Genomic DNA, 25,718 nt, shown 5'->3' with positions numbered 1-25,718 from the left:
GGAAAAGATTCAGAACCCTAGTTTTTAGGGAAAGTATGAAATCAGTAAAAAATATAAAATAAGGTAAAAAATCACACGAGATGAGATGAATAGAAGCAGAATAGCGTTAACAAAATTAGAAAATCGAACCTATTTAGGTCTGATTGGAAGGGTCTGAAAACCCTAATTTGGGGTAAGTAAGAATCACAGAAAGATATGAACATGCTCGTTACTCACAAAGAATCAATGATGAATATAGACGGAATAGCCACTTAAATCAGAGAGTTGAACCGATTTGGTTCGATTTTGGCAAGATTTGCTTGCCATGTTAGGCAAGCAACTAAATAGGATCATAGACGAGTGGCCAGTGGTGAGGATAGGCGAATAAGGTAAGGGAATCCATGGTGGATTCCGATTTGGGGTCGGATTTGGGGGGCGGGGGTTGATAGATCGGCGGCTAGGGTTCATGAGAGATGAGAGACGAGAGAGTACTAGGGCGGCGAGGTGGTAAGAATGATTTAGGGTTAGGGTTTTGGTTGGTTTAAAGGGGCGGGTGTAATGTGGACCGTTGATCTTAGAGATCAACGGCCCCGATTTAAAGGGTCCTGGGTCGGCTGTTAAAATAGGTATAGAGACTGGGCTAATAGATATGTGCCAAGGGTATTGGGCTGGTGTAAGGGTGTTGGGTTAAATCCGAAAATAGTGGATTTTAAGGCTAGATTTTAAATACCCGTTTTTAACAAATAAATAGTTTATAAAAATAATCAATAACAAAAAATATTATTTGTGAATGAAAATAATTTAAAATGATTACTTAACATTATAAAAACATAAAAAATTATTTTTTGTACAAATAATGTAATTATATATGCATATGGGCTATTATTGCAAAATGTGCAATTTAGCTCTAAATATGCAAAATGTAATTATGATAAATGCACTGAAAATACTTAAAACCCCATATTGGTATAAATGATAAGTTTAGATGATTAAATCATCATAAAAATAATATGTAGGGTAATTATTGGATATTTATATAATAAAATGCAAAAATAAATTGATTTAAAGTCTTTAAAAAATTATGGAAAATTATGAAAAATACTTGTGTATGCTTGTAAATCAAATGATGATGCATATTCACTAACTATATATTTAAAAAATATGAGGAAAAAATTGGGTATCAACACCAACTACGGTCAAAATCTTAAAACTTAAGCTTCCGTTTTAGGGACTAAGTGTCTCAAATCACTCCGAAATCACGAACAAAACCTCCCGGCAAGTCACATAAGCAGAAAAAGATACAGGGGAAGCAGTAAATAGGGGATCGGGGCTAGTACTCTCAAAACGACCGGCCGAATCGTTACATTTCTGCTCCATTGGGATTACTCCATAGGAAACCAGGGTTCTTTTGGGCCAGAGAATTACCATATTGGTAGTCTCTGTATCAAATCATGTTCACCTGTTCTTCAACTTGATTGCTCGCTTGATATTCATGGTTCTGATAATTTCTTGTAGATATCACAATTTTCAGACACAATATATTGCTGAGAATTTATTTGAAAAGTATCAAATTTTTGAGTCAAAGAAGCAATTTGTTTTGACAAGGTTGTCAGGATATCAAATTGGTTTATGGCTGCAGCTTTCTTAAGGATAACTCTGTCAGATGGCCATTGAATCGCATTTTCAGAAATCTCATTTAGTAAATGTAAAGCTTCTGCAGTGGTCTTTCCCATTATGGCACCTTCAGCTGCAACATCTATAACATTTCTTATTGATGGCTTTAAGCCTTGATAAAAAATGTATAACTGCTTGTGCTCAGGGACATGATGTGGGCATTTCCTCAACATAGCTTTCAGTCTCTCCCATGCTTGGTATACTGACTCTGTGTCAGTTTGCACAAAATTAGTTATTTCCTGCCTCATTTTAGTGGCTTTGGCTGGGGAAAAATATTTACTAAGAAATTTTTGAGTCATTTGATCCCATGTTGTAATAGATCCTCTAGGTAAACTACGTAGCCATAATTTTGCTTCTCCTTTAAAGAGAAGGGAAACAAGCGTAGCTTAATTGCATCTGGTGAGACACCATTGTATTTTGTTGTTTCAACCAATTCAATAAAATCTATCAAATGAGTATGAGGATCCTCACTAGCTTCTCCACTGAATACAAAATTTTGTTGTATGGCTTGAATTAAGCCAGTTCAGATTTTAAAGTTATTAGCGGCCACTAGTGTCCATCTAACACTTGATTCACAGTCAAACTGATCTGTTCTGGCATAATCCCTTAGGATCATGTTCACTGGCCTAGGGTCCACTTCATCAAATTGGTCCTCAGGGACAAGTGAAATTATTGGTGCAACTGGTGGTTGTGGTGGATCTTCCTCATGTTCCATGTTTCTATGCAATGACGAAAGAGATGTTGTTTTCTGTCCCTTTTTGTTAATCCGCAAAGATCTTTCAATTTCAGGATCGTATTCAACCAACTCCTTTGAAGAGGAGCGGGTCATACACTAGCTGCAATTCTTGAAAGAGAGACAAGAACAAAAAAAATGGTTTCTCAAATTAGTAAGAAGATAATTAATCTGAAGTAGACAACTGCCAATCCCCGGCAACAATGCCAAAAATTTGACGAGCACAATATGTATATGATTTTCTTGCTCGTACTTGTTAAATTATAGTATAGTTTATAATATCGTCACATAGATTGGAGAATCTATGCTACAAATTCATATTATCCATCCTACTATCTAAGAGAGTCTATTCGGTGAAAAGAGTTGGATTTATAATCTACTTGAAAACAAGAACAATCATTTTTTAATTTTGTAAGTTAAAGGAGTTGAGATTTTGTGCATCCACTTGATATAAGATTATAAAGGAGTTTAGAAAGTTTTATTTTTTATGCCACACATTAATTGCCTCTTTCGATTAACAAATAATATTTCTACCACATGTCTTTCATTTAATTTTGCCTCTTTCGATTAGCATAATAAAGCAAAAGACTCATAGTTTTGACATAGAAAATACCTTATCCTAAATGAGTACATCATATAAACATAAAACCTCTTTCGATTAGCTTTAGTTAAATTCTCTAAGTTGGCTAACTGATTTTCTTCTTTCGAATGAAAACTCAAGAAATCAAGATAAAGAATTTTAAGTAATTAAATATAATTACTTGAAATTATCACACAAACATATCTAGTTATAACTATCCCTGTTTAATTCTTGCTTCTTTCGACAGCAAAGATTAATACAAGGAATATTATAACATTTAATATGTAGATATGATAAAGTTGACTAATATATATTCATTACTCTTGATGTAAAAACTAACAAATAAGTACTCTCACTCAAGAATAATAAAAAGATTAAAATTTCCATTATAATAATATATCAAGCTTCTCCACTTATCCTAACTGAAAGAAAATTACTCCATGGAGAAAAGTAAGAAAAACTAAAAGAGTTAAAATTCTTACTATTTCTGAAAAGAAAATATACTTTCAAAACTTAAAGATATGCCAAAGTTGTAGACTAAAATAGCTTCTTTTTCTCTCGCTCCTCTCACTCCCCCGTTCCTACCGTAAGTCATGCCCCTTTTTATAGGAAAAGAAAATCATAAACTTCAAGGGTGCCTTCCTCGGATTGGGAATGCGATTCTTGTCCTGGGATATAGTATGAGATGTCATCCTCTATTCTAAACTCAATTTCCCCCAGCTTTCTCTTCCCATGGATGACAACCTGAACGGAGGATGTCATCTTTGGCCCTATGTCTTTGCTTATGCTTTCTTTGCTCTTCTTTCTATTTTTTTCTTTTTCTTTAGCAGCAATAGTTAATATATATTTGTACCAATATTGAAAGAAAATTATACAAATAAAAGTAAAATATTTATTTGGTTAATACTATATACACCAAAAAATATACATATAATTTATACTTATCAGTCCGCCACACAGAAGGGCTCACCTGTGCCAAGCAGACTTGATAACAAAGACAGAAATCCAAGATAACAAAGTCAAGCCCCCCGCTCAATGATAACGGGCCCAAAGTAAAGGGATACGTATAAATATACGTAAAACCCTTCTTGTAGAAGGTCACCGGCTCCGCCAGGTCAGGAGCGATGATGTCTAAATCTTGACAACCACAATCTTCTTTCACATCAGGGATGCTAGAAGGACGGGTGGAAGAAGGACACACGCCAACAGCCCATGTTAGGGGTTAGCAGAAGGGTACTTCTCTTCGAAGTCCTTAATTGTGATAAGCTTTTTAGGAATGATGGTGCTCATCGTGGAAGGAGCAACATCATCAACACTTTTCTTGTTTTTTGAAGGACTGGAATTTCTGGAAGAGGAGGCCATTGTTATCAGAAGAGAATAATGGTTTTTTCTCTGAAGAAGAAGATTAGAGGAAGCGGAAAACAAGTATGTGAGAGAGTTTGGAAAGTTATGAAGTGTAAAAGGAGAAGGCTGATGCGTATAAATAAAGGAATAAACAGCTAAAATCGTGGCCATAATTACCTCGATAACCAGCAAAAGTGTTGTTGAATCGTGGGATGACATATGTTCGGATCATTAAATGCAGAAATACGTCTAATCAACCGTTAGAAATTTTTCAGAGGGGGTCAAGGAATTTCCCACCAAGAAAGGTATCTTTACCAACTTCCCGGTGACACAAGGTTATGCCCCCGAAAAGCAGGGGGACTATTTGTATAGGGTAAAATATGTTCATATTAAATGCTCGCATGATGAAGCGACACGTGGAGCCGAACACAGAAGGCAATCAGGTCCGAAGCAACGATCTCGTTGGTTCCCGAAATGAATGGTGTTCATGAAGGCGGAATAAATGTCTGCCACCATGTAACATTTAATAGAGAATATTCTATAGCATTAAATACATAGTCCCTACAGAATGACATTTACTGCCTACCGTTATACATTCTTCAATGGCCCTCATAATTGTCATTTAAGAGGGGCTCGATCCCAAGACCTTGTTCCGTAGGTGCAATTATAAATAGAGAGCTCAACAATCATTGTAGAGGACACGAGTTTTCTAACAAACTTATGCAGTACACTGTTCAAAGCTTAATAATATTTTATCTCCTTACTTATTAATATTGTTACTGCTGTCTCCGGAAGCTCTGCTCCCAAAAACAGGATGTCAGCTGTCTTATCTTGATTTTAACAATAAGTCTTACATTATTGTTTAATTTATTTATCTTTCTCGGATCAAATGGATTCACTTGTCTAATTAAACCACGCATAAATTCAAGTATACTGTTTTACGGGTAAACTCTGGCCTGGTCGACCGAATTACGATATTGAAGGAGGGGACCTTTTATCGAAAGAAATTGTGGCAACTACGGAAACCACAACACAAGTATCCCTTTTTTATTAATTTTTAAAATTAATACGACTAGTGAATTTCAAATTAAAGAAAAAAGTTAAACAAAAATTACTAACAGTATCATAATAGAAAAAGTTTTAGCATTGGAAAACCATGGCATTAGTAATACCAAGGCTATTAGTGCATGCATTAGTAAGGTTAAAGATAAAATTGTCCTTAAAGCTAGAGAATATGGAGGGCATTTTTGTAAACAACTATTTTTCTTAAAAATTATGCAATGCATTCTAATTTTAATACACCACACCAAACAGTAAATAAGAAATAATATGTGCATAACTAATGCTTGCATTACTAACCCATGCATCACTAATTCATACATTATTAATACTTCCGCATTATTCTTATACACCCTACCATACGACCCCTACGTGTTGTAGTTTGTTCAAATCCTTCATATCCATCATAATTTTGTTGTTGTTTATTTTTCATTAGAAAATGAAGAACGAATGGCAAAGTGAATAGTCAAACCACACGTTTTTTTGGTTTCCCACCTGGTGTCTGGTACCCAAATTGGGGCCCGACTGAATCCGGATTCACGCCGAAAAGTCCCACATTGAGGGGCCTTCATGTCCATCTTAATTTTGTTGTTGTTTATTTTTCATTTTTTCATTAGAAAAAGAAGAACGAATTGCAAAGTGAATAATCAAACCACACGTTTTTTTTTTTGGTTTCTCACCTGGTGTCCAGTACTTATATTGGGGTCCGAACCCGAAACCTCTGGTTAAGGATGAAGGAGTACTTACCACTCCACCACAACCCTGGTTGGTCAAACCACACGTTGAAAGTTCAAATAAATAATTGAATTGGTTATATTTAAAACGACGTCGTGTAGTATAGAAACGAGTACAGACTTGTACAACTGGCGAAACATGTCAATATCAAACTATCAACATTGGCCACGATAAATTTCATTGTATTAAATTATTACTGATATTGACGTAATTACAGAACAGCAACCAGAAATTACAGTTATAGCAGATAATAAAGAAGAAGCCCCATCTACTTCATCTCTATCTGTTGAACGTATCTTCAATCTGAATTTCATCAAATTTCTGTCTAAATTCAAAACGGTAAATATTTTTTTCTTCTTCTTTTTCTATACATGTCAGCTAATCCCATGCTAATTCATAGTATTTTGATTCTATTTTGTTCTCTAAAATTAATAGATCCATTTACGGTAATCATCTATGTTGAATTAATGGTTTTTATCATTTCTTGAATTATTGATTTAATCCATTTAAAGATTGTATCTATATATATATATATATATATATATATATATGCCATTTTTCTGATTTTTCCCTTTTAGCTAAGTTCACAAGATATTTTCCACTATCAGATTACTTTAAACCAAATTGACCTGAAATACAAGTATAAAGATTGTGTCTTTTGGTATTTCATTTTCTGATTTTTCCTTTTTTAGCTTAGTTCTCTCAGATATTGTCCAGTTTCAGTTTAGTTAGAATTAAATTGACCTGAAATATACAAGTATAAAGATTGTTTTAAATATGCATTCTTTTTCTGATTTTTCTAGTTTAGCTAAGTTATCCAAGATATTTTTCCAGTATCAGTTTACTTTTAGTCAAATAGACCTGAAATACAAGTTTAAATATTGTCTGATAATTTTATTTTTTTTAAATATTATACACGGGGACGGTTCCTTCTTGTCTATATTTTCATTAATGTGGTGCTTATACTTTCTTGAGCCGAGGGTCTATTGCAAACAACCTCTCTATCCTCACAAGGTAGGGTTATGGTCTGGTACACACTATCCTCCCCAGATCCCACGGTGTGGGATAATACTGCGTATGATGTTGTTGTAATATTATACATGGGGAGTAGGGGAGTAGGGGAAATTGGGGGAGATAATTACAAAGTGAAAGTTCAGGTAGCCAACCAACTGATCTATTAAGATTACCCAAATATTTTGTCTTTATTTATGCCCTTTTTCTGATATTTTCCGTTTAGCTAAGCTCTCCAAGATATTGACTTGAATGGAGTGGAATGGATACAAAGGATTCATATAGCCGATTCCAACTAATTTGAGATTGAATCACAGCTGACTGAGCAGTTAATTGATTGGGTTTAGTTGTTGCCCTTTGATGACTTTGTTGTATATTTAATTCTAGAAAAGATTGGGTTTTTAGTAGGTTTTTTCTGTTGATTGGGCATTTTCGAGTTTAAATTCACTTAAGATGGCATAACTTGGATCTTGATCATCATCATTAATATCATAGCTAATGAAATCTGCAGTGGGTGAAAAGAAATTTTGGAATCATAACAATCAAGTTTAATTCTTTCTTGAGCTGAGGGTCTATCGAATACAACCTCTCTACCTTCCTACGGTAGGGGTAAGATCTGCGTACACACTACCCCCACATTCCACTTGTGGGATTCCACTGGGTTTGTTATTGTTGCTGTTATCAATCAAGTTTAACTTTTCTAGTTATCACCAACTATCTAATCATGAAAAGTGCAAGATATAATGGTGCGCGGAGCTAGGGGAAACGGGTACATCTGAACCCTTTTCATCCGAAAATTACATTGTATATACAAGGTCAAAAATATTTATATGTATATATAGTAGAGGTTGAAGCCCGTTAATGAAAATCCTGGCTTCGCCACTTGGTATAATATATTCTCCCCTTCCTTAATTTGCAACTAATTGGCAAGTTGGCATAAGCTGTTGAGTATTGGAATCTTTTGTATTCTTTTTATTTGGGGCCGGGCATTAATTTGGAGGTGTTAGTTTTGCTGCAATCAGGAACGTATCAGTGCTTGTGGGACTACGACAACAACAGCCCAGTGAAATCACACAAGTGGGGTCGGGGGTAGGATGTCCGCGGCCTTACTCCTATCCTGGGAGCGCAGCTTTGCTCATAGGGACTAAAGAATAGATAACTAGTTAAGAAGAAAACATACACCTTTCTATTAGTTATCATTTGGAGGACTTCGAAGAAAGTGAACTATTGCCCATTTCTGTTGTTACTCACATCTGGAAGTACAATTTTTTTTTGCTCCTTATTAGGTTGACTCTACAAGAGCAAAGTTGTTTAATGCATATGAAAATCCAGCTATTGCTATTTGATAGCTAATTCTAAGTTGCACAAGAAGACAGAGTCGAAGATATTTAACGTAACCTCTTTCCTAGATATGTTTTGCTTCGGAGAGGGCATGTTCTCTTGCTTTGTTATTAGTGTGGGGAGGTGTTGATTACAGGGGCAGATATACATGGGCTCAAGCAGTGTCACGTGACACCGCTTCATCGAAATATCTAGTAATTTTATATAAATGAAAATGGAGGGGGGGAGGGGGGTTATAAATGTAGAAAATGACATTGCTTATCATTATATGAATTTATTCATTTATTCACTTCTTCAAATGTTGATACCTCTTACAAAAAATCCTGCGTACGCCATGAATTGATGACATGGGTTCCTTGTCAGGTGTATAGCTCCAAACTTCGAGAGCTTTTGGCATTTTGCATTCACGTAGTCAAAAATAGCAAAGAATGGTCACGAGGTTTGTTCAATTTTCCTGTTTGTCTGCTTCTCAATGATTTTTTAGAGCCAATTAAAGTGGCTTCCTCCTCCTCCTCCCGCTTCCGAACCTTCATTTTTTTTTTTTGGGTTGAACAGCTATGGAGAGCTTTGAAGTCGGGGAAATACCATGTCGCATTGTTTAGAGGGAATCAAGCATTTAGGTGCTTCCTTGTTGCACTGTTGTGATAGGCAATCAACGGGCCTTGAAGATCCCGAGATTCTTGCACGAGAGACAGTTTGTATGCTATCTGGACACACCTATCTATATAGATTTATCCGCTATTTGTAGAATGTAAAATGAAATCATGGAGGGTGAAAGCAAATGCGATGTTTATCTGGTTCTAGGTTTGTCTTATTTAATGATTGCCTCATCCAGGAAATATGATTTTGATTTTGAAGATCATTACAATTATAACTTTCTCTATTTTCACAATTTATTATGTTCCGTTCTCTTTTAATGCTTGTCAATGCCAATGTTGTCAAAGGCGGGGAAAAAAACACAGAAAAGCAGCTAGTGCAAAGTGTAATTTAAGTGTGTGCTTCAATGAAGAAAGGATTAAAAGAATGGAAATTAATGAAATATATAAAACTATATGAATCAAATTATTTTAAATATTTGATTCATTTGCAAATTTATAACTAGTTTTCTGTTTATAGTTCAAATTAGTAACTAGTCTTTCATTTTATTATTCTAGTTTCATATACATTGTCATATTCATCCATAATTTCCTTAATAATATATATGACTTTACCAAATATATTACTTGTTTAGTCCTGCCTTCTTCAAAACTGGGTCCGTAGCTGTTGAAGCGCACACCTTAGCGCCTCAATGCATGCCCTAAAGTGCTACTAACAAGGGAAGCAATCCACTTACATTGCACCTACCTTCAATTTTAAGTGTGCCTCAATGACACTGGTCAATACGTAAAAGATTTAGAATATAGATTTCTGAAATATACGTTCTTACCATATGTGTATGAGTTTCATGACTTCCTTGCTAGCATAAATGCCGTAATTGGACCTGTATAATCTTCCTTCTTGTTGCAGTTAGCGTCAGTGAGATCGAAGCTCTTTATGAGCTTTTTGTGAAGATTAGCAGCGCAGTAATTGATGATGGGCTGATCAACAAGGTTTAGTCTCGCATTTTTTTATAACATTACAACTATTGGAAGCTGGCGCCACTAAGTTTAGTTACTTCTCTAGCATAGATGTTTAATATGCTTGTATCCAGCTTTGCTTTCAATTTGAACTTTTCACTATGTTACAGGAAGAGTTTCAATTGGCGCTATTCAAGACAAGCAAAAAAGAGAGCTTGTTTGCTGATAGGGTTTGTTCTCCGTACATACATTAGCCTTTCATTGTTATCTAGCTTTACCGCGTGATACTTCAAGCTTTTATTGCTTCGTTTCTTCTTACTCCGACACGTTTATTGCAGGTGTTTGACTTGTTTGACACAAAGCACAATGGACTCTTGGGTTTTGAGGAGTTTGCCCGGGCGCTCTCTGTTTTCCATCCAAATGCTCCTATCGACGATAAGATTGGGTGTATGTTACTTGGTTACATGAATAACAACAATTACCTCCAATTTGTGCATATCAGCTTCTAATGATAGATTGCTGTTGTAGTTTCTTTTCAGCTATATGATCTCAAGCAACAAGGCTTCATCGAGAGGCAAGAGGTAAACCTTTCATAATATGAAGCTGTTAATAACAGATGTAAATGTCAGTCTGTTTTAATGTGTTGACTTACTTCTCTTCTTTTTTCCTATGACATAAAAAGATAACCGCATCTGTTATGCAGGTGAAGCAGATGGTGGTTGCTACCCTTGCTGAGACTGGTATGAACCTTTCAGATGAAATTATTGAGAGCATAATCGACAAGGTACTCCAACAACCTACAACTAAATGCTATTTTTGATCATTTTTTCATTTGAAGGAGCGTTTTCTTATTTATATCTGTTTCGTAGTGATATATCCAATACTAATTTCCCTTGATTATTTGGCTTGTTGTCCGTCTCGTTGAAGTTTCGGCCCATCCTGTTTCTATCTTCTCAGAACCACATCATATTCTTAGAGAAAATTTAGTGATTTAAAGCATGAGCAGGAATTAAGGATGGAACCATCTTTAGCTTTTTTCCTCCCATAGACGAGATATCGACAGTGTTTGATACCAATAGTGTCAGTAAGAAGTTGTTGAGAAACCATTCAACTTCTGAGTTGGAGTCTCTTCTTTCAACTCTCCCCTGCGTTATGCCACAAAATGGTATTTCATAGATATTATATATTATTGTATATTAGGAATTTGCTCGTGTATTTGACTAATGTTGAGTAGTTTCTGATTCAATGTTAATTATGTGTTTGCTAAGACCTGGACATTCTCATGTTTGTTATAGTTCATCCTTATCGAAATCCCTTTTTTCTCCTTGGGAAGGGGTGGTTGCCCAGTTGGTTTGGAGGGTGGTCATCCATATAGAAGACCTGGGATCGAATCCCCCTCAATGCCTTCTGGGATTGAGCCTGTCGCACAGGGCTTGCCTAGTGCGGTTTACATCCCCTGTGTGGTTTGCAGGCTATTACACGGGGGGAGGTTTACCCAGTGCGCACAAAGTGCTCACCCGAAGGGCAGAGGTTGTGGCAGAGGTTGTAGCGGCTGCGGGTTTACCCTCTTACCAAAAAAAGAAGGGGGAGGCGCGGTTGGATGGCAGCAACTGCAGGATTTAGCTTTTTACTGCTTAACCAATGTTTGCTTTATTTGGGCAGACTTTTGAAGAAGCTGATACTAAACATGACGGAAAGATTGATAAGGAAGAGTGGAGAAATTTGGTCCTGCGACATCCTTCACTTCTGAAGAATATGACCCTTCAGTATCTTAAGTAAGTAGCACGTGGAATAATATGATTCCATTTAGAATCACGTTTTGCAGATTCTGATTCTGTCGCTAGCACGTTCTTATTGACCCAAATATCATTCACTTAAACAGGGACATTACAACTACATTCCCGAGTTTTGTCTTTCACTCAAGAGTTCCGGATACCTGATATGGAATTGGCAAACGGACTTGCCTATGAAAGTAAGGAAGTAGTTTGTTACTTTAGAGCTGCAGTTCGCGGTGAAAATGTATATCTATTTTGCTCATATACTTTGAGTTCCAACATTTTCATGATTTGTTATTCTTTTTGTGAGTAGTCCTTGTGTACTTTTGTTGCCTCTTAATAACTGCTGAGTAAGGATCCTTGTAATTTACTCATCGTTTATTATTAGCTTGTTATTGTATTTAGATTCGGACTCTTAATCTTAATAAAAATGAATGGGGCCATAACTAGTTGTAACTGCAGCTTGTGTCACATGCTTCTATCTGACCTCCGCAGAGGGATCACTAGAACATTACTCTGCGGTTTTGCCTGTAAGGAAATCTTGGGGCAAGCCTGTTCTACCACAAAATTTCCACTTTGGGTTATTGCAATCTCTGTTTTAAAAGGCGTAATTGGGCGGAGCATTCGTAAAACGCCCTGGGCTTATATGTGGGGCTTAGTTCCGTGAGACTTAAGCCTCGGCTGTCGGGGTTTACACCCCGGACACGCCCAACGCCCATTGTACTGGGCTCGCCTAATAGAAGTCTATGCAATTATGTGTAACTAACCTTGTAAATACTCAAATTATCTTAATAAATTGTTGACTGTTCAAAATTACTTTTTTCTTAATCATATTTATTAAGTTGAGAGTATTTATATCATAATTAAATAAAAATTATTGCACGTTATCTACTAAGATTGCTATGATAGTAAATTTTAAATAAATTTTCATTTAAAAGTATTTATTTATTAACTTTTGTTATGTCTTTATTATATTAGTACATAATTTTTTTTATAATTATTTTCGTAAATATTATTATTTTCACGTTTACGAGATAAAATACTTATTAATTTAATAGCTCAGTATTAGCCGGTAACTATTTACAAATAATAAATTATCATAATAGAGTATGATGAATTATGTGTCACCTTATTAACTTGTTGAAACTTAAAAATAAATAATGCTAGAGAATCAGATTTAAATTGTGAATTATATTTTTATATAAATTCTCCTTCAAATAGAAAGCATATTAAACAAATAAGGCGCTTATTGGTAGGCAACCCAACTCTACTGCTTTTATTTTTGTTTGTTTATTTTTTTATTGTGTTATTTTTGTAGTGTTGTTTTTGTATTTTGTAGAAGTAGGAGCATGGCGTCAAAGCTAAAGCGAGCAGATGGTTGGCACTAAGTGTGGGGTGCCTGACAAAAGATCATACTTGGGAGAAGTCTGATTATCCCGTGAGCGGCTAATGCTTCGGCCTTTGGCCTACCAGGGAGTCTCTTTTACCCTCTTGTTATTTATAGTATNGAACTGGGGATCTTTCCTTGGAAAATCTGGAATAAGCAGTCCCAAGGCTAATGATTCCAGCAACTCTACAAAGAAAGAGTAAACTACCAAATATGAGAATTTATGCTGTTAACCCACTCGGAAATACTTCAAAGAAAAATCAATGATAGTTGACAATCACAACTATGAATGCAGCTCTAACATTATGAAGAAACAACACCGCACGGATTTGTTGCGGTTAAAGATTGACACAAATCAACCGAGCGACTCAAGTTCTCTTATAATAATTGATGATCGCATTGCTACTAAGGACCTTAGTCAGTCCAAAACACAAGCAGCAAAAAGAAAGTTTTAATAAAAGCTAGCACATGGAAGTACTGGTTTTGTTCTAGTTCATATGCAAACTTTTTCCTAATAATATATATGGGAGCAAGTTTTAGACATAGGCAAAAAAAGTTCAATAGCCCACAAAACGAGATCTATTGCATCGGAACTACTATTCTCGTCAAAAACGGCACATAAAGCGTCATAATTTCTAGATAGAGTAAAAGAAAATGGAACTTGTATGGAGACGAGTATCAAAAGAACTGCTACAGACTAAAAACTTAATCAACTTCTTCCATCTTGCTGCCCTCAGCATCAGCTTCAGGATCCTCAAGTGCTGGCATGTCAACATCAGCATCTCCGGAATCCTCGTCAATGCTGAGCCCAAGTTTCAGCATCCTGTGAATTCTGTTACCAAAGGTGTTGGGATCGTCGAGGCTGAAACCTGAGGTGAGAAGAGCAGTCTCAAACAGCAACAGAACCAAATCCTTGACAGACTTATCATTCTTGTCCACATCAGCCCTCTTCCTAAGCTCATCCATGATGGCGTTTTCCGGGTTTATCTCCATGGTCTTCTTGCTAGACATGTATCCAGCCATGCTAGAATCACGAAGTGCTTGCGCCTTCATGATTCTCTCCATGTTTGCAGTCCAGCCATACTCACCAGTAACCAAACAGCAGGGAGAGTCCACAACGCGGTCTGAAACAACGACCTTCTCAACCTTGTCGCCAAGCACATCCTTGATCACCTTGCACAGGCCCTCAAATTTCTCCTTCAATTCTTCCTTCTTTTTCTTCTCATCCTCACTTTCATCGAGCTTGAGACCTTCCTTGGTAGCAGAAACAAGCTTTTTACCTTCAAATTCCTTCAGCTGACCTATACAGTACTCATCAATAGCATCAACCATGTAGAGAACCTCATAGCCCTTCTTCCTCAGTTTCTCGAGGAAGGGTGAGTTCTCAACAGCCTTCTTGCTCTCACCAGTAATGTAGTAAATATCATTCTGACCTTCCTTCATCCTGGTCACATAGTCCTTCAAGCTGGTCATGTCATCACCACTTTTTGTGGAGTGGTATCTCAGCAGTTCAGCAAACTTAGACCTGTTCTGTGAATCCTCATGGATACCAAGCTTGATGTTCTTTGAGAAGGCCTCGTAGAACTTGTCAAAATCTTCCTTGTTTTCAGCTATTTCAAAGAATAGCTCAATGCACTTCTTTACCAAGTTCTTGCGAATAACCTTAAGGATCTTGTTCTGCTGCAACATTTCTCTGGAGATGTTGAGGGGGAGATCCTCAGAATCCACAATACCCTTCACAAAGCTCAAATATTCAGGAATTAACTCCTCACAGTTGTCCATGATGAACACTCTGCGAACATACAGCTTGATATTGTTGGGCTTCTTCTTGGTGTCAAAGAGGTCAAAAGGAGCCCTCTTTGGAACAAAAAGAACGGCCTTGAACTCCAGCTGACCTTCAACAGAGAAGTGCTTCACAGCTAAATGTTCCTCCCAGTCATTAGTCAGGCTCTTGTAGAATGCAGCATACTCTTCCTTTGTGATCTCCTCAGGCTTCCTCATCCATATGGGCTTCTGCTTGTTCACCAAGGACCACTCATTAGAGACTTCCTTGATCTTCTTCTTTTTCTTTTCTTCCTTCTCCTTTTCTTCATCAACCTCCTCTACTTTCCCTTCCTCGTCTTTCTTCTCCTCTTCATCCTCATCATCAGAGATTTCCTTTTCAATTGTCTTCTCAACCCAAAGAGAGATTGGGTAGCTGATGAACTCTGAGTGCTTCTTAATCAGGTCCTTGAGCCTGCGCTCTTCAAGATATTCAAGCTGATCCTCCTTGAGATATAGGGTCATTTTAGTACCCCTACCAAGGTTCTCCCCAGAAGTGTCCCTGGTGACAGTGAATGAACCACCAGCTTGAGACTCCCAGACATACTGTTCGTCATCGTTGTGCTTTGTAGTCACAATAACCTTCTCAGCCACCAAGTAAGCTGAATAGAAACCAACACCAAATTGCCCAATCATGCTAACATCAGCACCAGCTGCAAGAGCTTCCATAAACTCCTTGGTCCCGGACCTTGCAATTGTACCAAGGTTGTTCACCAGATCTGCAATAATACAAACAGGATGAGTTTACAATATAATGCAGTTTAAGCACCAAGTACTTCCACAAATTTCTCTAACTTACCAGCCTTGGTCATACCGATACCACTGTCAATGATAGTCAAGGTATTGTTGGTCTTGTCAGGAATAATGTGGATAAAGAGTTCAGGTTGAGCTTCAAGCTTGCTCTTGTCGGTCAAGCTCTCAAAGCGAATCTTGTCCAAAGCCTTTAATAAATTATCACAACATAATCAAACATTTCATATATATTTGAAATGTAAGTGAATGAATAGTTCATCATATCATACAATATAACATACGCGGACACAACAAAAGTCTTTGACAAGAATAACACTGGTTTCTAAGACACTCTAAGACATGAACAGAATAGATTCACTAGGGGTGCAAGATTAAAGTTTTACTGATTGATATCATTGAACAATATCCCTTTCAGCTCAGTCGATCTGGACCAAGCAAATTCACCTTCTAGGGCTCCAACATTATATCTTTAATATCTGCCTCAAATACTAACAAAGAGTCCACATGATTCATAAACAAAATTTTCCTTCAAGCTGCGGTTAGAGCATTCTCATTAGCAAAACAATAGATCAACATCGTCTTAAATTTGCACATGCCAACATCTGTTTCACAAATAACAGAACAAACAATTCCATGCAATAGTCAAGCCATTAATGTTTGTGATGTAAGCTCAAAAAAAAATCAAACAGGGCACTGACAAACGATCTAGTTTTCAGAGTACAAAAGATGCCTCAAAACCCCAGGTTAATAGCCAATAGCACCTAATCACATCCATTGAGCTGGCGGTGTTGTTTCTCCAAACAACTAACATCAAATCACAAACACGTATAGATCTAAAATATGAGCAGAATTAACTACAAAGAGCTTCCACAATCAAAAAATTAACATTAGATCACACAAAAACTAAAAAATAAAAACCATGCACCTGATATCTGGGCAGAATCAATTATAGAGGCGTTCGTGATCAAACAACTAACACTAAGTCAAAAATAATAATTGCATCTCATATAAGAGCAGAATCAACTATAGGGAGCGTTCACGAACAATTCTCAATGTACAAAAAGACAATGTAACTCCAAATACCAGATAAAAATCAAGCACTTATCAACCTACTCGTTTTAGGGCCAAGGCAATCGTGTGATTTGATCTATAAAAAAATTTAAAAAAAAAAAAACTCAAACCGTCAAAGAGAACTTACATTGTCAAAAGATCTAGTTGTCGGAATAGGAAAAAAAGAAGCTCAAACCATAAATTAAAAAAAAAAACTAAAACACAAATCGAAAAGGCTCAAATCATCAACGAAAAACTGAAATCATAAATAAATAAATAAATAAAAATTAAAATCATCAAACAGAACCTAAACTATCAAACGATCTCGTTATCAGAGTGCGGAAAAAAGCTCAAATCATCAAAAAGAAAAACTAAAATCGTTAATTAAAAATAGTTCAAATCATCAAAGGAAAACTGAAATCATAAATAAATAAATAAAACTCAAATCAACAAACAGAACCCAAACCATGCGATCTAGTTATCAGAGTACGAGAAAAATCTCAAATCATAAAACATACAATCATGCATCTAATATATGAGCAAAATCAAATATACAGAGCTTATCACGTTGAATAGACAATGTAATTACAAATTCAAATAGAAAATCGAAAAGAGATTAGACTTACATCAGAAGAATTGCTAATAAGTTCCCGGAGAAAAATCTCCTTGTTGCTGTAGAACGTGTTGATAATAAGACTCAAAAGCTGGTTAATTTCAGCCTGAAAAGCGAAGGTCTCTGTGTCCGCCATTGCCGATCTAGCGATGCTGCTGCTACGTCAACGATTGTAGAAAATGAGAGAAGAAATTAGGGTTGAGGAAGGCGAGAGCAGAAGAAGCAAAGATGGAGATTTGGTGAGGGAGTAGAGGGTGTTTATATCGAGGCTTGTTTTGGGTTTCTAGAATCTTCCGTTGCCAATTTATATTGACGTTTGTTTTGGGTTTCTGGAATCTTCTGTTGCCAAGTATTTTAAGGTGTGGGCCCGGTGTTTACGTCACCATTGGTGCACATGTATATCGCATTATTTTAAGCGACGTAGTGGTGGATAAATGCATTAAATTTATATGTGTACATATTAATTATTATTATTATTATTTTTAACATATGTCATGTTAAATCAATAACAGACTGTTACTATGAGCAAATGATAATGTTAAAATTAAGAAATTTTTGTTATTAACCATAAATTGTGTTATTTTTTAAACGAATTGAATGAATTAAATTTATATTGAAGAAATGACTAAAAAAAATAATGATGATTATCAAATTTATTAGTCTCTTTGTTTCCTTTTAGATGCCAATGTATAATTAAACGATTTAAAAGTATGACTTTTGACACATAAATATATTTTATATATAGTATATTATAAATATTTTTAAAATTTATGGTCTTAATTAAACTGCATGCTTGGGCAAGCATCTAAAAGGTCAAAAATAATATGATTTTTCAAAAGAAAAAAACACTTATTTCAGAAAATGAAAGGTGTTTGACCAAGTTTTTAAATAATAACAAAAGCATTTTTTTTAGTTTTCCTGCAAAACTAAGAAAACAATTTCTCAAAGAATTAAGTGTGTTTGATTTTTCTAGAACAATAATAGCAACAACTCAATAGAATCCCACGTGTGGGGTATGGGGAGGGTAGAGTGTACGCAGACCTTACCCCTACTTCAGAGGGATAGAGAGTTTGTTTCCGTAAGACCCTCGGCTCAATAAAACGAAAAGAGACAATAGTTCCGTAGCAACAGAAACCAGATCTAGAACAAGTATACCAATATAAAAAACAGAAAAGGGTCAGATATATCCCTGTAATATCAGATATTGCTTAAAATTGTCCTCCGTTATACTGATCGATCAAAATTTTCCCCACCGTCTTACTATTAAACATATTTGCCCTCATTTGACGAAAGGGACACGTGGCAGACTTCTAAACATTTTTAATACCCAACCAATTGCCCATACTGGATAACCGATATCCACAACCCTATACTTGACCCATCCCAATCGTCCCTTTCTCTTACTTTATCTCCTTCCCAAGGGAATGCTTCCAAATTTTTACAAATTGAATCTTTTAGTTTCAGAGTGTAACCAAGAAATTTTTCTAACAATTCCTTGTTTATTGCCTTGATTTCCAAATCAGAAATCAAAAAAAAAAAAAAGGAAATTTCGAAAAGAAAAATTTGAGCTGTTGAATACTTGAAAATTCAAGAATTGGTTTGATTGTTTGGAGCTGCTCGATCACGCCCAACTCTAGTCCTAAAAAGGATAAGTGATCGCTGCAAATATAATCCGGTCTAAGAGTCCGGAGTCGAATCCCATAGAGAACTAAGGTTTAGGTACAACTGTTCACTATCACTAAGAAGACAAGTCGAACAATTCCTAAGTTATAAAGATTGCGATTGTTATTTTAAACTAATTAACTAGAAACTATTAAAAGCGGTAAAATTAGTAACTAAAGAGACTAAGAGTTGAAGACTAAATTAAGGAGTCTAGAGTTATGGTTTCCCCAATTGTCGAAATCCTTCCTGCTAAGTCTCCTACAATTTCGCCTAAGTATTCTCTACTGATCATGAGCACTCGACTATCGTAATTCTCTCTCGAGCAATAATAATAATATACTAGTCATATTCTCTCGAATTACGCTAGCTCGCACTTTTTTACCGCTCACTATGATCACGTCAAAGCTTCGTTATCTCTATTCCCTCTTTTAAACCCGCCGTATTGATCTGTCATATACCTTAGGAGTGACGTTATTCAACAACAACCTAAATATGCACTCTTTCTCAAGCAATACATAATAAATAGGCACGGTCAATCGATGGCCATTCAATCAACTAAAATAAGCACGTAGTTGAACAAGTAGATAAAATCAAAGGTTAAATTATATTAAAACATAACAAGAATTCATCCTCCAAGAGGTTCCACCAAAACTCTAATAAATTAGCTATTCATAAAAGTATGTGAAAACACAATACTCAAATTTATAACCAACAATAAAAATAGGAAGAAGAAGGGGAAAAACTCGTGGTTGAATCTTCCTCCTTGCTCCTAGCGTGTTCTTGCCTCCTTGGGTGTTGTCTTACCCTAAAGTAGTGTCTCTCCCTTCAAAAGGATATTTTTTGATGTATTTATATCAATTAGGGTTGATGTGGGGCGTCCTTGATTTCTCCAAATTCGAAAAGGACACGCTGAGTCGCGTCCCAGAGTTGGTGCAACGCGCGACTTCTGGCACGCACCCAGTTTTTTTCTTTTTTTCTTCTTTGTTCTTTCGCGTGCCAAGTCTAATGCCAACCTCCATACTTCGCTGTTTTTTGTTTATCTCATAGGCCATTTCGCGCCTACCTTCATGCAATGCACCAATTGTGGCACGCTCCCAGCTCTTGCATCTCACTCTTTTTGCATCAAATCATCAAATTCTTGCCAACTTTCATCCAAATTCATTCCTACACACAATAAACATGAAATGAGCAAATTATATGTTTATAAACATGTAATCTCCCGCAACTTTCATAAGAAATAATATACAAACATACTCAAAAATATGTATTTTTTATCATTTTATCACTACCCCACACTTAAACTCTTGCTCGTCCTCGAGCAACTTATAATTAAGCACATGGCAAATAACCCAATACCAAAACATACTCAAGTATCACGTCAATGCAATAGTTTATATCAACGCTTAGAACCCAAATAAGGGCTATTGACATCTTTCCTCATTTTTAGACCAATGCCAAGACTATTTAAAATATTTGTGTGACTCTTCTAACATCTTAGCCTCAAAAATTGACTCCACTTCATTCCTCTATATCACTCGCTTCTTGTACTAACTAAAGATATGAGTTCTTTACCAATCCGTCGTAAATCATGTGCCCTCGCCAACAAAGAAAAGAGAGTAATCAGTCCGCACACTCAAATATGAATTCAAGTATAATTTAAGGACTCACATATTGAAAGAATTCGCTCACTCTCACAAAGAAACTCATATGCCACCTAAGTTCGTACCATAGGCTTGCCCGTAGTGTAAAACTCGACTAATTTAAGATTGTAACATCTAGGATTAAGTAGGACTTTATAGGTTGTAATGTAGGCTAAGGGACGGGTATATATATATAGCGACTAACTCTCTTAAGCACTTTAATACACCACGCTTTCAAGCACATTCTTGTCATGACCAATTCAATATTTTGCCATGAAACCATACACAATTAAGCCCTTTTTAATTAAGCACATGAGAATATAGATACTCACTAGCCCAGATAAAGATATGGGAGGTGTCATTCATTTTTCATTTCTTTTTTTTATTTTTTTTTCATACTCTCCTTAATTTAGTAATTTCGGCTAGTAAGGCTTTTACCCATAAGTGCACCTTGTCGGACTTTCTATGGTTCCACTCAAAAGCTACACAATCTCTTTCTTTACTCTTTCAACGACTTAAGTGCTTTCGGAGGTAAAGGGTAAAAAAGATACGATTTAGAACAAAATAGGGGTTGGCTCGAATGTTGGTGCCAAAGAAAAAGGTCTACGGGCTCAAAAGGGCTGACTACAGATAATGTTATCAATGGTAAGCAAATAGGCTCAAAGGTCAATCAAAGAAACGCCTATATCATTTCCTAAACTCACAAGACTTAATCATTTCGCTTCGACTCACACACTTGGCAATTCTAGACTAACAAGGGATGACACAGAGTACAACAAAAATATCACCTCACACAATGCACATGATTCACTCAGGACGGCTCAGACCCAACTCTCAAGTTAAAGGAACTAGCACAGTCATCATATAGTCCAAATGCTAGGAAGTAACAACAGGAGTCAATAAAAGAGCCCAAGCGTCAAAATAAAGTCACATATATTCTCAAGGCATATAGTCACAAGAATCAAGAAGAAAGTACTCAACACAAATGCTCCACCTTTAAGCCCCGATATAAACCATGTCAATAACATAGACACTCAAGTTCTTCCTATTCCATTATCAGTTAAGAAAAGAAATAAAAAATCTTTTTGTATTTTTCTTTAGACTTTAAACCCTCAAAAAAACTGTCTAGGACGTCCATCGTCGGGAAAAGTCCAAAACTTTTTTAAAAATTTTACCTACAAAAAAAAAATTACTACCAGGTTCAAAGAGTAATCTCTTGGAAAAGAACCGTGGCCATAAGAAAATCAAGAGGGATTATTTCTACCTAATTATTTTTTTTTATTATTTTCAACACACATAAAATAATACAACTAAAATAGCATAGGAAATTACACAAACAGTCTCTTCACCCCACACTTAAAATTGTGCATTGTCCCCAATGCACACCAAAAAATACAAGACGGTAAAAGAAACTCCCTGGTAGGCCAAAGGCCGAAGCATTAGTAGCTCATGGGGTACTCAGACTTCTCCCATACTTGGTTCTTTGTGAGAGCACCCCACACTTTGTTCTAACCATCTCGCTTGATTTTGCTTCCTTCCAATGACTTTGCTTCCTGTGCTCCTAGAAAATCATAAACAACACTACAAAAATGATACAATAAAAAATTAAACTAAAAAAAAAAATACAAATAAAAGAAAGCAATAAAGAGGGGTTGCCTCACAACAAGCGCCTGATTTAACATCGCGGCACGACGCGAATCGCTTTTTGTCTCCACCTCGAGCTTATGAATTGAACCCCAAGTTTTGCTTCAAGCTTATAATTATGCACTTGGGGAGGTACAAATTCTTGCGAGCCAAAAATTAGATAAAGTCTTATACACTTTTTGGCTCTCGAACGAGGAGTGTCACCTTGCCTAGACGACCTTGAAAATTTTATAAGGCTCGTCTACCTCATCCTTGGACTCTTTTTATACTCGTAAGGATCCATTCCCCTTTCACCATCCGAACATAATGTAGAGAAGTGTTTGGAATGAGGTCCAACGCGCTCAAATACATGAATTTCAATAGTTTTGACCTCTTCAACACCAATCACACCAGAGTCAACTAAATTTATATCCTCAACGTCCCTAGTTGACTCTAGTGTTACTTCTTCAACATCGGCATCCTCAAATTCTAGTTGGTTAGATTGTTGGTGTTCAACTCCGACCTCCTCCATTAGAACCTCAATTTTGGTATCTAATTCATACTCTTCTTGGCTACTATTCACAATATTGGCTTGTTGAGCATTAAAGCTTCAATTAGTTGACTCACTTGTGCCTCCAGGTTGCGAATAGTAGCATCTTGCCTTTGTATGTGCAGTTGTTTCTCATTATTTTGTTCCACAAGGCACCTTAGCATATCCTTGATCTCTTTCGTGTCATCATCCCTGGGTTATTTATTCCTATTAACTTCACAAGAAAAAGTAGAACCATCATAGTAAGGGGTTGGGGGATGATAAGAAATATAAGCACAACCATGAAAGTGACCTTCTTGACCACCACATATATTACATACATTCCACACATGAGATTGAGTTGGTGCACATAACTCGCTCTCGGAAATATTTTGATAATTTTACCATGGATGGTTTCCTCCACAATATGCATAAGGAGGATTGAAAGTAGAATTACCAACATCAAAACTCTCGTAATTCCAAGATGCCATATTTTTAAAATCAACGAGTAAAAAAAAATCAAATACAAGAAAACAAAAATAAAAGTTCAAACTTGAAACCTAGCAATATGTATAGCTACAGCTACACGTTAGTTCCCCGGCAACAGCGCCAAAATTTGATCACGCCCAACTCTAGTGCTAAAAAGGATAAGCGGTCGCTGCAAATATAATCCGGTCTAAGAGTCCGGAGTCGAATCCCACAAAGAACTAAGGTTTAGCTATAACTGTTCACTATCACTAAGAAGACAAGTCGAACCATTCCTAAGTTATAAAGATTGCGATTGTTATTTTAAACTAATTAACTAGAAACTATTAAATGTGGTAAAATTAGTAACTAAAGAGACTAAGAGTTGGAGACTAAATTAAGGAGGTCTAGAGTTATGGTTTTCCCAATTGTCGGAATCATCCCGCTAAGTCTCCTACAATTTCGCCTAAGTATTCTCTACTGATCATGGGCACTCGACTATTGTAATTCTCTCTCGAGCAACTACAATAATGTACTAGTCATATTCTCTCGAATTACACTAGCCCACACTTTTTCATCGCTCACTATGATCACGTCAAAGCTTCGTTATCTCTAATCCCGCTTTTAAACCCGCCATATTGATCTCTCATATACCTTGGGAGTGACGTTATTCAACAACAACCTAAATATGTTCTCTTTCTCAAGCAATACATAATAAATAGGCACGGTCAATCGATGGTCATTCAATCAATTGAAATAAGCACGTCGTTGAACAAGTAGATAAAACCAAAGGTTAAATAATATTAAAACATAACAAGAATTCATCCTCCAAGAGGTTCCACCAAAACTCTAGATAATAAATTAGTTATTCATAAAAGTATGTGAAAACACAATACTCAAATTCATAACCAACAATAAAAATAGGAAGAAGAAGGGGAAAAACTCGTGGTTGAATCTTCCTCCTTGCTCCTAGCGTGTTCTTGCCTCCTTGGGTGTTGCCTTACCCTAAAGTAGTGTCTATCCCTTCAAAAGGACGTTTTTTTATGTATTTATATCAATTAGGGTTGATGTGGGGCGTCCTTGATTTCTCCAAATTCGAAAAGGACACGCTGAGTCGCGTGCTAGAGTTGGTGCAACGCGCGACTTCTGGCACGCTCCCAGTTTTTTTCTTTATTTCTTCTTTGTTCTTTCGCGTGCCAGGTATAGTGCTAACCTCCATACTTCGCTATTTTTTGTTCATCTCCTAGGCCATTTCACGCCTACCTTCATGCAATGCACCAATTTGTGGCACGCTCCCAGGTATTGTATCTCTACTCTTTTTGCATCAAATCATCCAATTCTTGCCAACTTTCATCTAGTTTCATTCCTGCACAAAATAAACATGAAATGAGCAAATTATATATTTATAAATATGTAATCTCCCACAACTCACATAAGAAATAATATAAAAACATACTCAAAAACATGCATTTTTCATCATTTATCACTGCTCTAGAGTCAGAATTATGCTAGCAACCGATTTAAAGAACTGGGTAAAAATAATCGAACTCCAACTGCTGGGTTCTTAAGTTATCCAAGTTGGAACCAAAATTGTTAAGTGTTGAATTATTCTACTAAAGTAATTATCTGGGTCTATTTTATTGAGCTAAAATATTAGATTAACCATTGATTTTAGCCTGGTTAAAGAAGATTTGCAAGTAAAAAAGATGTGGGGTTCCTTGGTGATTGGATTTGAGGTTCAAAAAAAAATCTTCTCTTTCCGAGTCGAAAAATTCAAGCAACTAAGCGTGAAAAATCTTGTTAGTGCTTCTATGGTTAAAATTTCGAAATTGAAGGATTTGATAGTATTTTACAGTTGGTAGTTGAGAATTAATATGATTCTAATTTATGTTTGCCATTGAGAATTGAGGTTGCAAATATCACTACAAATTTGGTGTTCTTTGAACTTGAATTATCTATATTGAAATTATTTTAAACATTGTTTCTTGAGAATTGAATCGTGGTGTTTTATGTGCTTAAATCAAAGAGATTAACTACTACTCGTTAGAAGAATTTAGTGCTGAATTTAAGGACCACTATTATTGAACACTTCCATGTTTTGGAGGAAGGAGCTTTTCTTGTGAAGGAGATGAAATAAGTCTTGGGATGGGTCGGGTTTAGGCAGTGCTGTAAAGAGCGTGAAGCGAGGAAAAGCGTAAACCCCCATTTCACGAGAAGCGAGAAGCGAGAAGCGAAGCGCTTGCTTTTTTTAAATGAAGCGGAATTTAAAAAAAAATTAAAATAAATACTGCATAGACAACACATGTAATTGTAAGCAAATGTTCAATACTTCAATTAAAAAACTAAAGAGTAGCATCAATTAAAGTACAAAATGAGCATCCTATTCTT

At 36.1% G+C, this 25,718-nt stretch overlaps 2 protein-coding genes across 3 annotated transcripts; one reads left to right on the top strand and one right to left on the bottom strand.

Moving 5' to 3' along the window:
- On the top strand, positions 6,291 to 12,246 carry LOC109230830 (calcineurin B-like protein 3). 2 transcript variants are annotated; one of them, XM_019396277.1, is made up of 10 exons: positions 6,291 to 6,443; positions 8,820 to 8,895; positions 9,012 to 9,154; positions 9,963 to 10,045; positions 10,183 to 10,242; positions 10,351 to 10,459; positions 10,541 to 10,593; positions 10,716 to 10,796; positions 11,675 to 11,787; positions 11,895 to 12,246. In XM_019396277.1, the coding sequence occupies exons 3-10, from the start codon at positions 9,043 to 9,045 to the stop codon at positions 11,950 to 11,952; spliced, it is 669 nt and encodes a 222-aa protein (XP_019251822.1). In that variant the 5' UTR covers positions 6,291 to 6,443; positions 8,820 to 8,895; positions 9,012 to 9,042; the 3' UTR covers positions 11,953 to 12,246. The 2 variants fall into 2 exon arrangements, with proteins under 2 accessions (XP_019251822.1, XP_019251823.1); XM_019396278.1 differs by lacking the exons at positions 6,291 to 6,443; positions 8,820 to 8,895; positions 9,012 to 9,154 and adding an exon at positions 9,177 to 9,260.
- Positions 13,624 to 17,691, bottom strand: LOC109230829 (heat shock cognate protein 80-like). The gene is made up of 3 exons (XM_019396275.1): positions 17,425 to 17,691; positions 15,795 to 15,936; positions 13,624 to 15,714 (listed from the first exon to the last, which is right to left on the bottom strand). The coding sequence occupies exons 1-3, from the start codon at positions 17,545 to 17,547 to the stop codon at positions 13,880 to 13,882; spliced, it is 2,100 nt and encodes a 699-aa protein (XP_019251820.1). The 5' UTR covers positions 17,548 to 17,691; the 3' UTR covers positions 13,624 to 13,879.

The sequence above is a fragment of the Nicotiana attenuata genome, chromosome 8 (assembly GCF_001879085.1).
Source record: "Nicotiana attenuata strain UT chromosome 8, NIATTr2, whole genome shotgun sequence".
Lineage (NCBI taxonomy): Eukaryota > Viridiplantae > Streptophyta > Magnoliopsida > Solanales > Solanaceae > Nicotiana > Nicotiana attenuata.
The sequence above is the reverse complement of the archived record's forward strand: the minus strand, read 5'-3'. Positions and strand labels throughout refer to the sequence as shown.

What these genes read in the sequence shown, in the direction of transcription:
- LOC109230830 (XM_019396277.1), top strand. Translation starts at nt 9,043, where the DNA reads ATGTCGCATTGTTTAGAGGGAATCAAGCATTTAGGTGCTTCCTTGTTG. An exon ending in TCTTGCACGAGAGACAGTTT is followed by an intron (nt 9,155 to 9,962) that starts GTATGCTATCTG and finishes TTCTTGTTGCAG; the next exon opens with TTAGCGTCAGTGAGATCGAA. An exon ending in TTGAGAGCATAATCGACAAG is followed by an intron (nt 10,797 to 11,674) that starts GTACTCCAACAA and finishes TTATTTGGGCAG; the next exon opens with ACTTTTGAAGAAGCTGATAC.
- LOC109230829 (XM_019396275.1), bottom strand. Translation starts at nt 17,547, where the DNA reads ATGGCGGACACAGAGACCTTCGCTTTTCAGGCTGAAATTAACCAGCTT. An exon ending in TTATTAGCAATTCTTCTGAT is followed by an intron (nt 15,937 to 17,424) that starts GTAAGTCTAATC and finishes AATTTATTAAAG; the next exon opens with GCTTTGGACAAGATTCGCTT. An exon ending in TATCGGTATGACCAAGGCTG is followed by an intron (nt 15,715 to 15,794) that starts GTAAGTTAGAGA and finishes GTATTATTGCAG; the next exon opens with ATCTGGTGAACAACCTTGGT.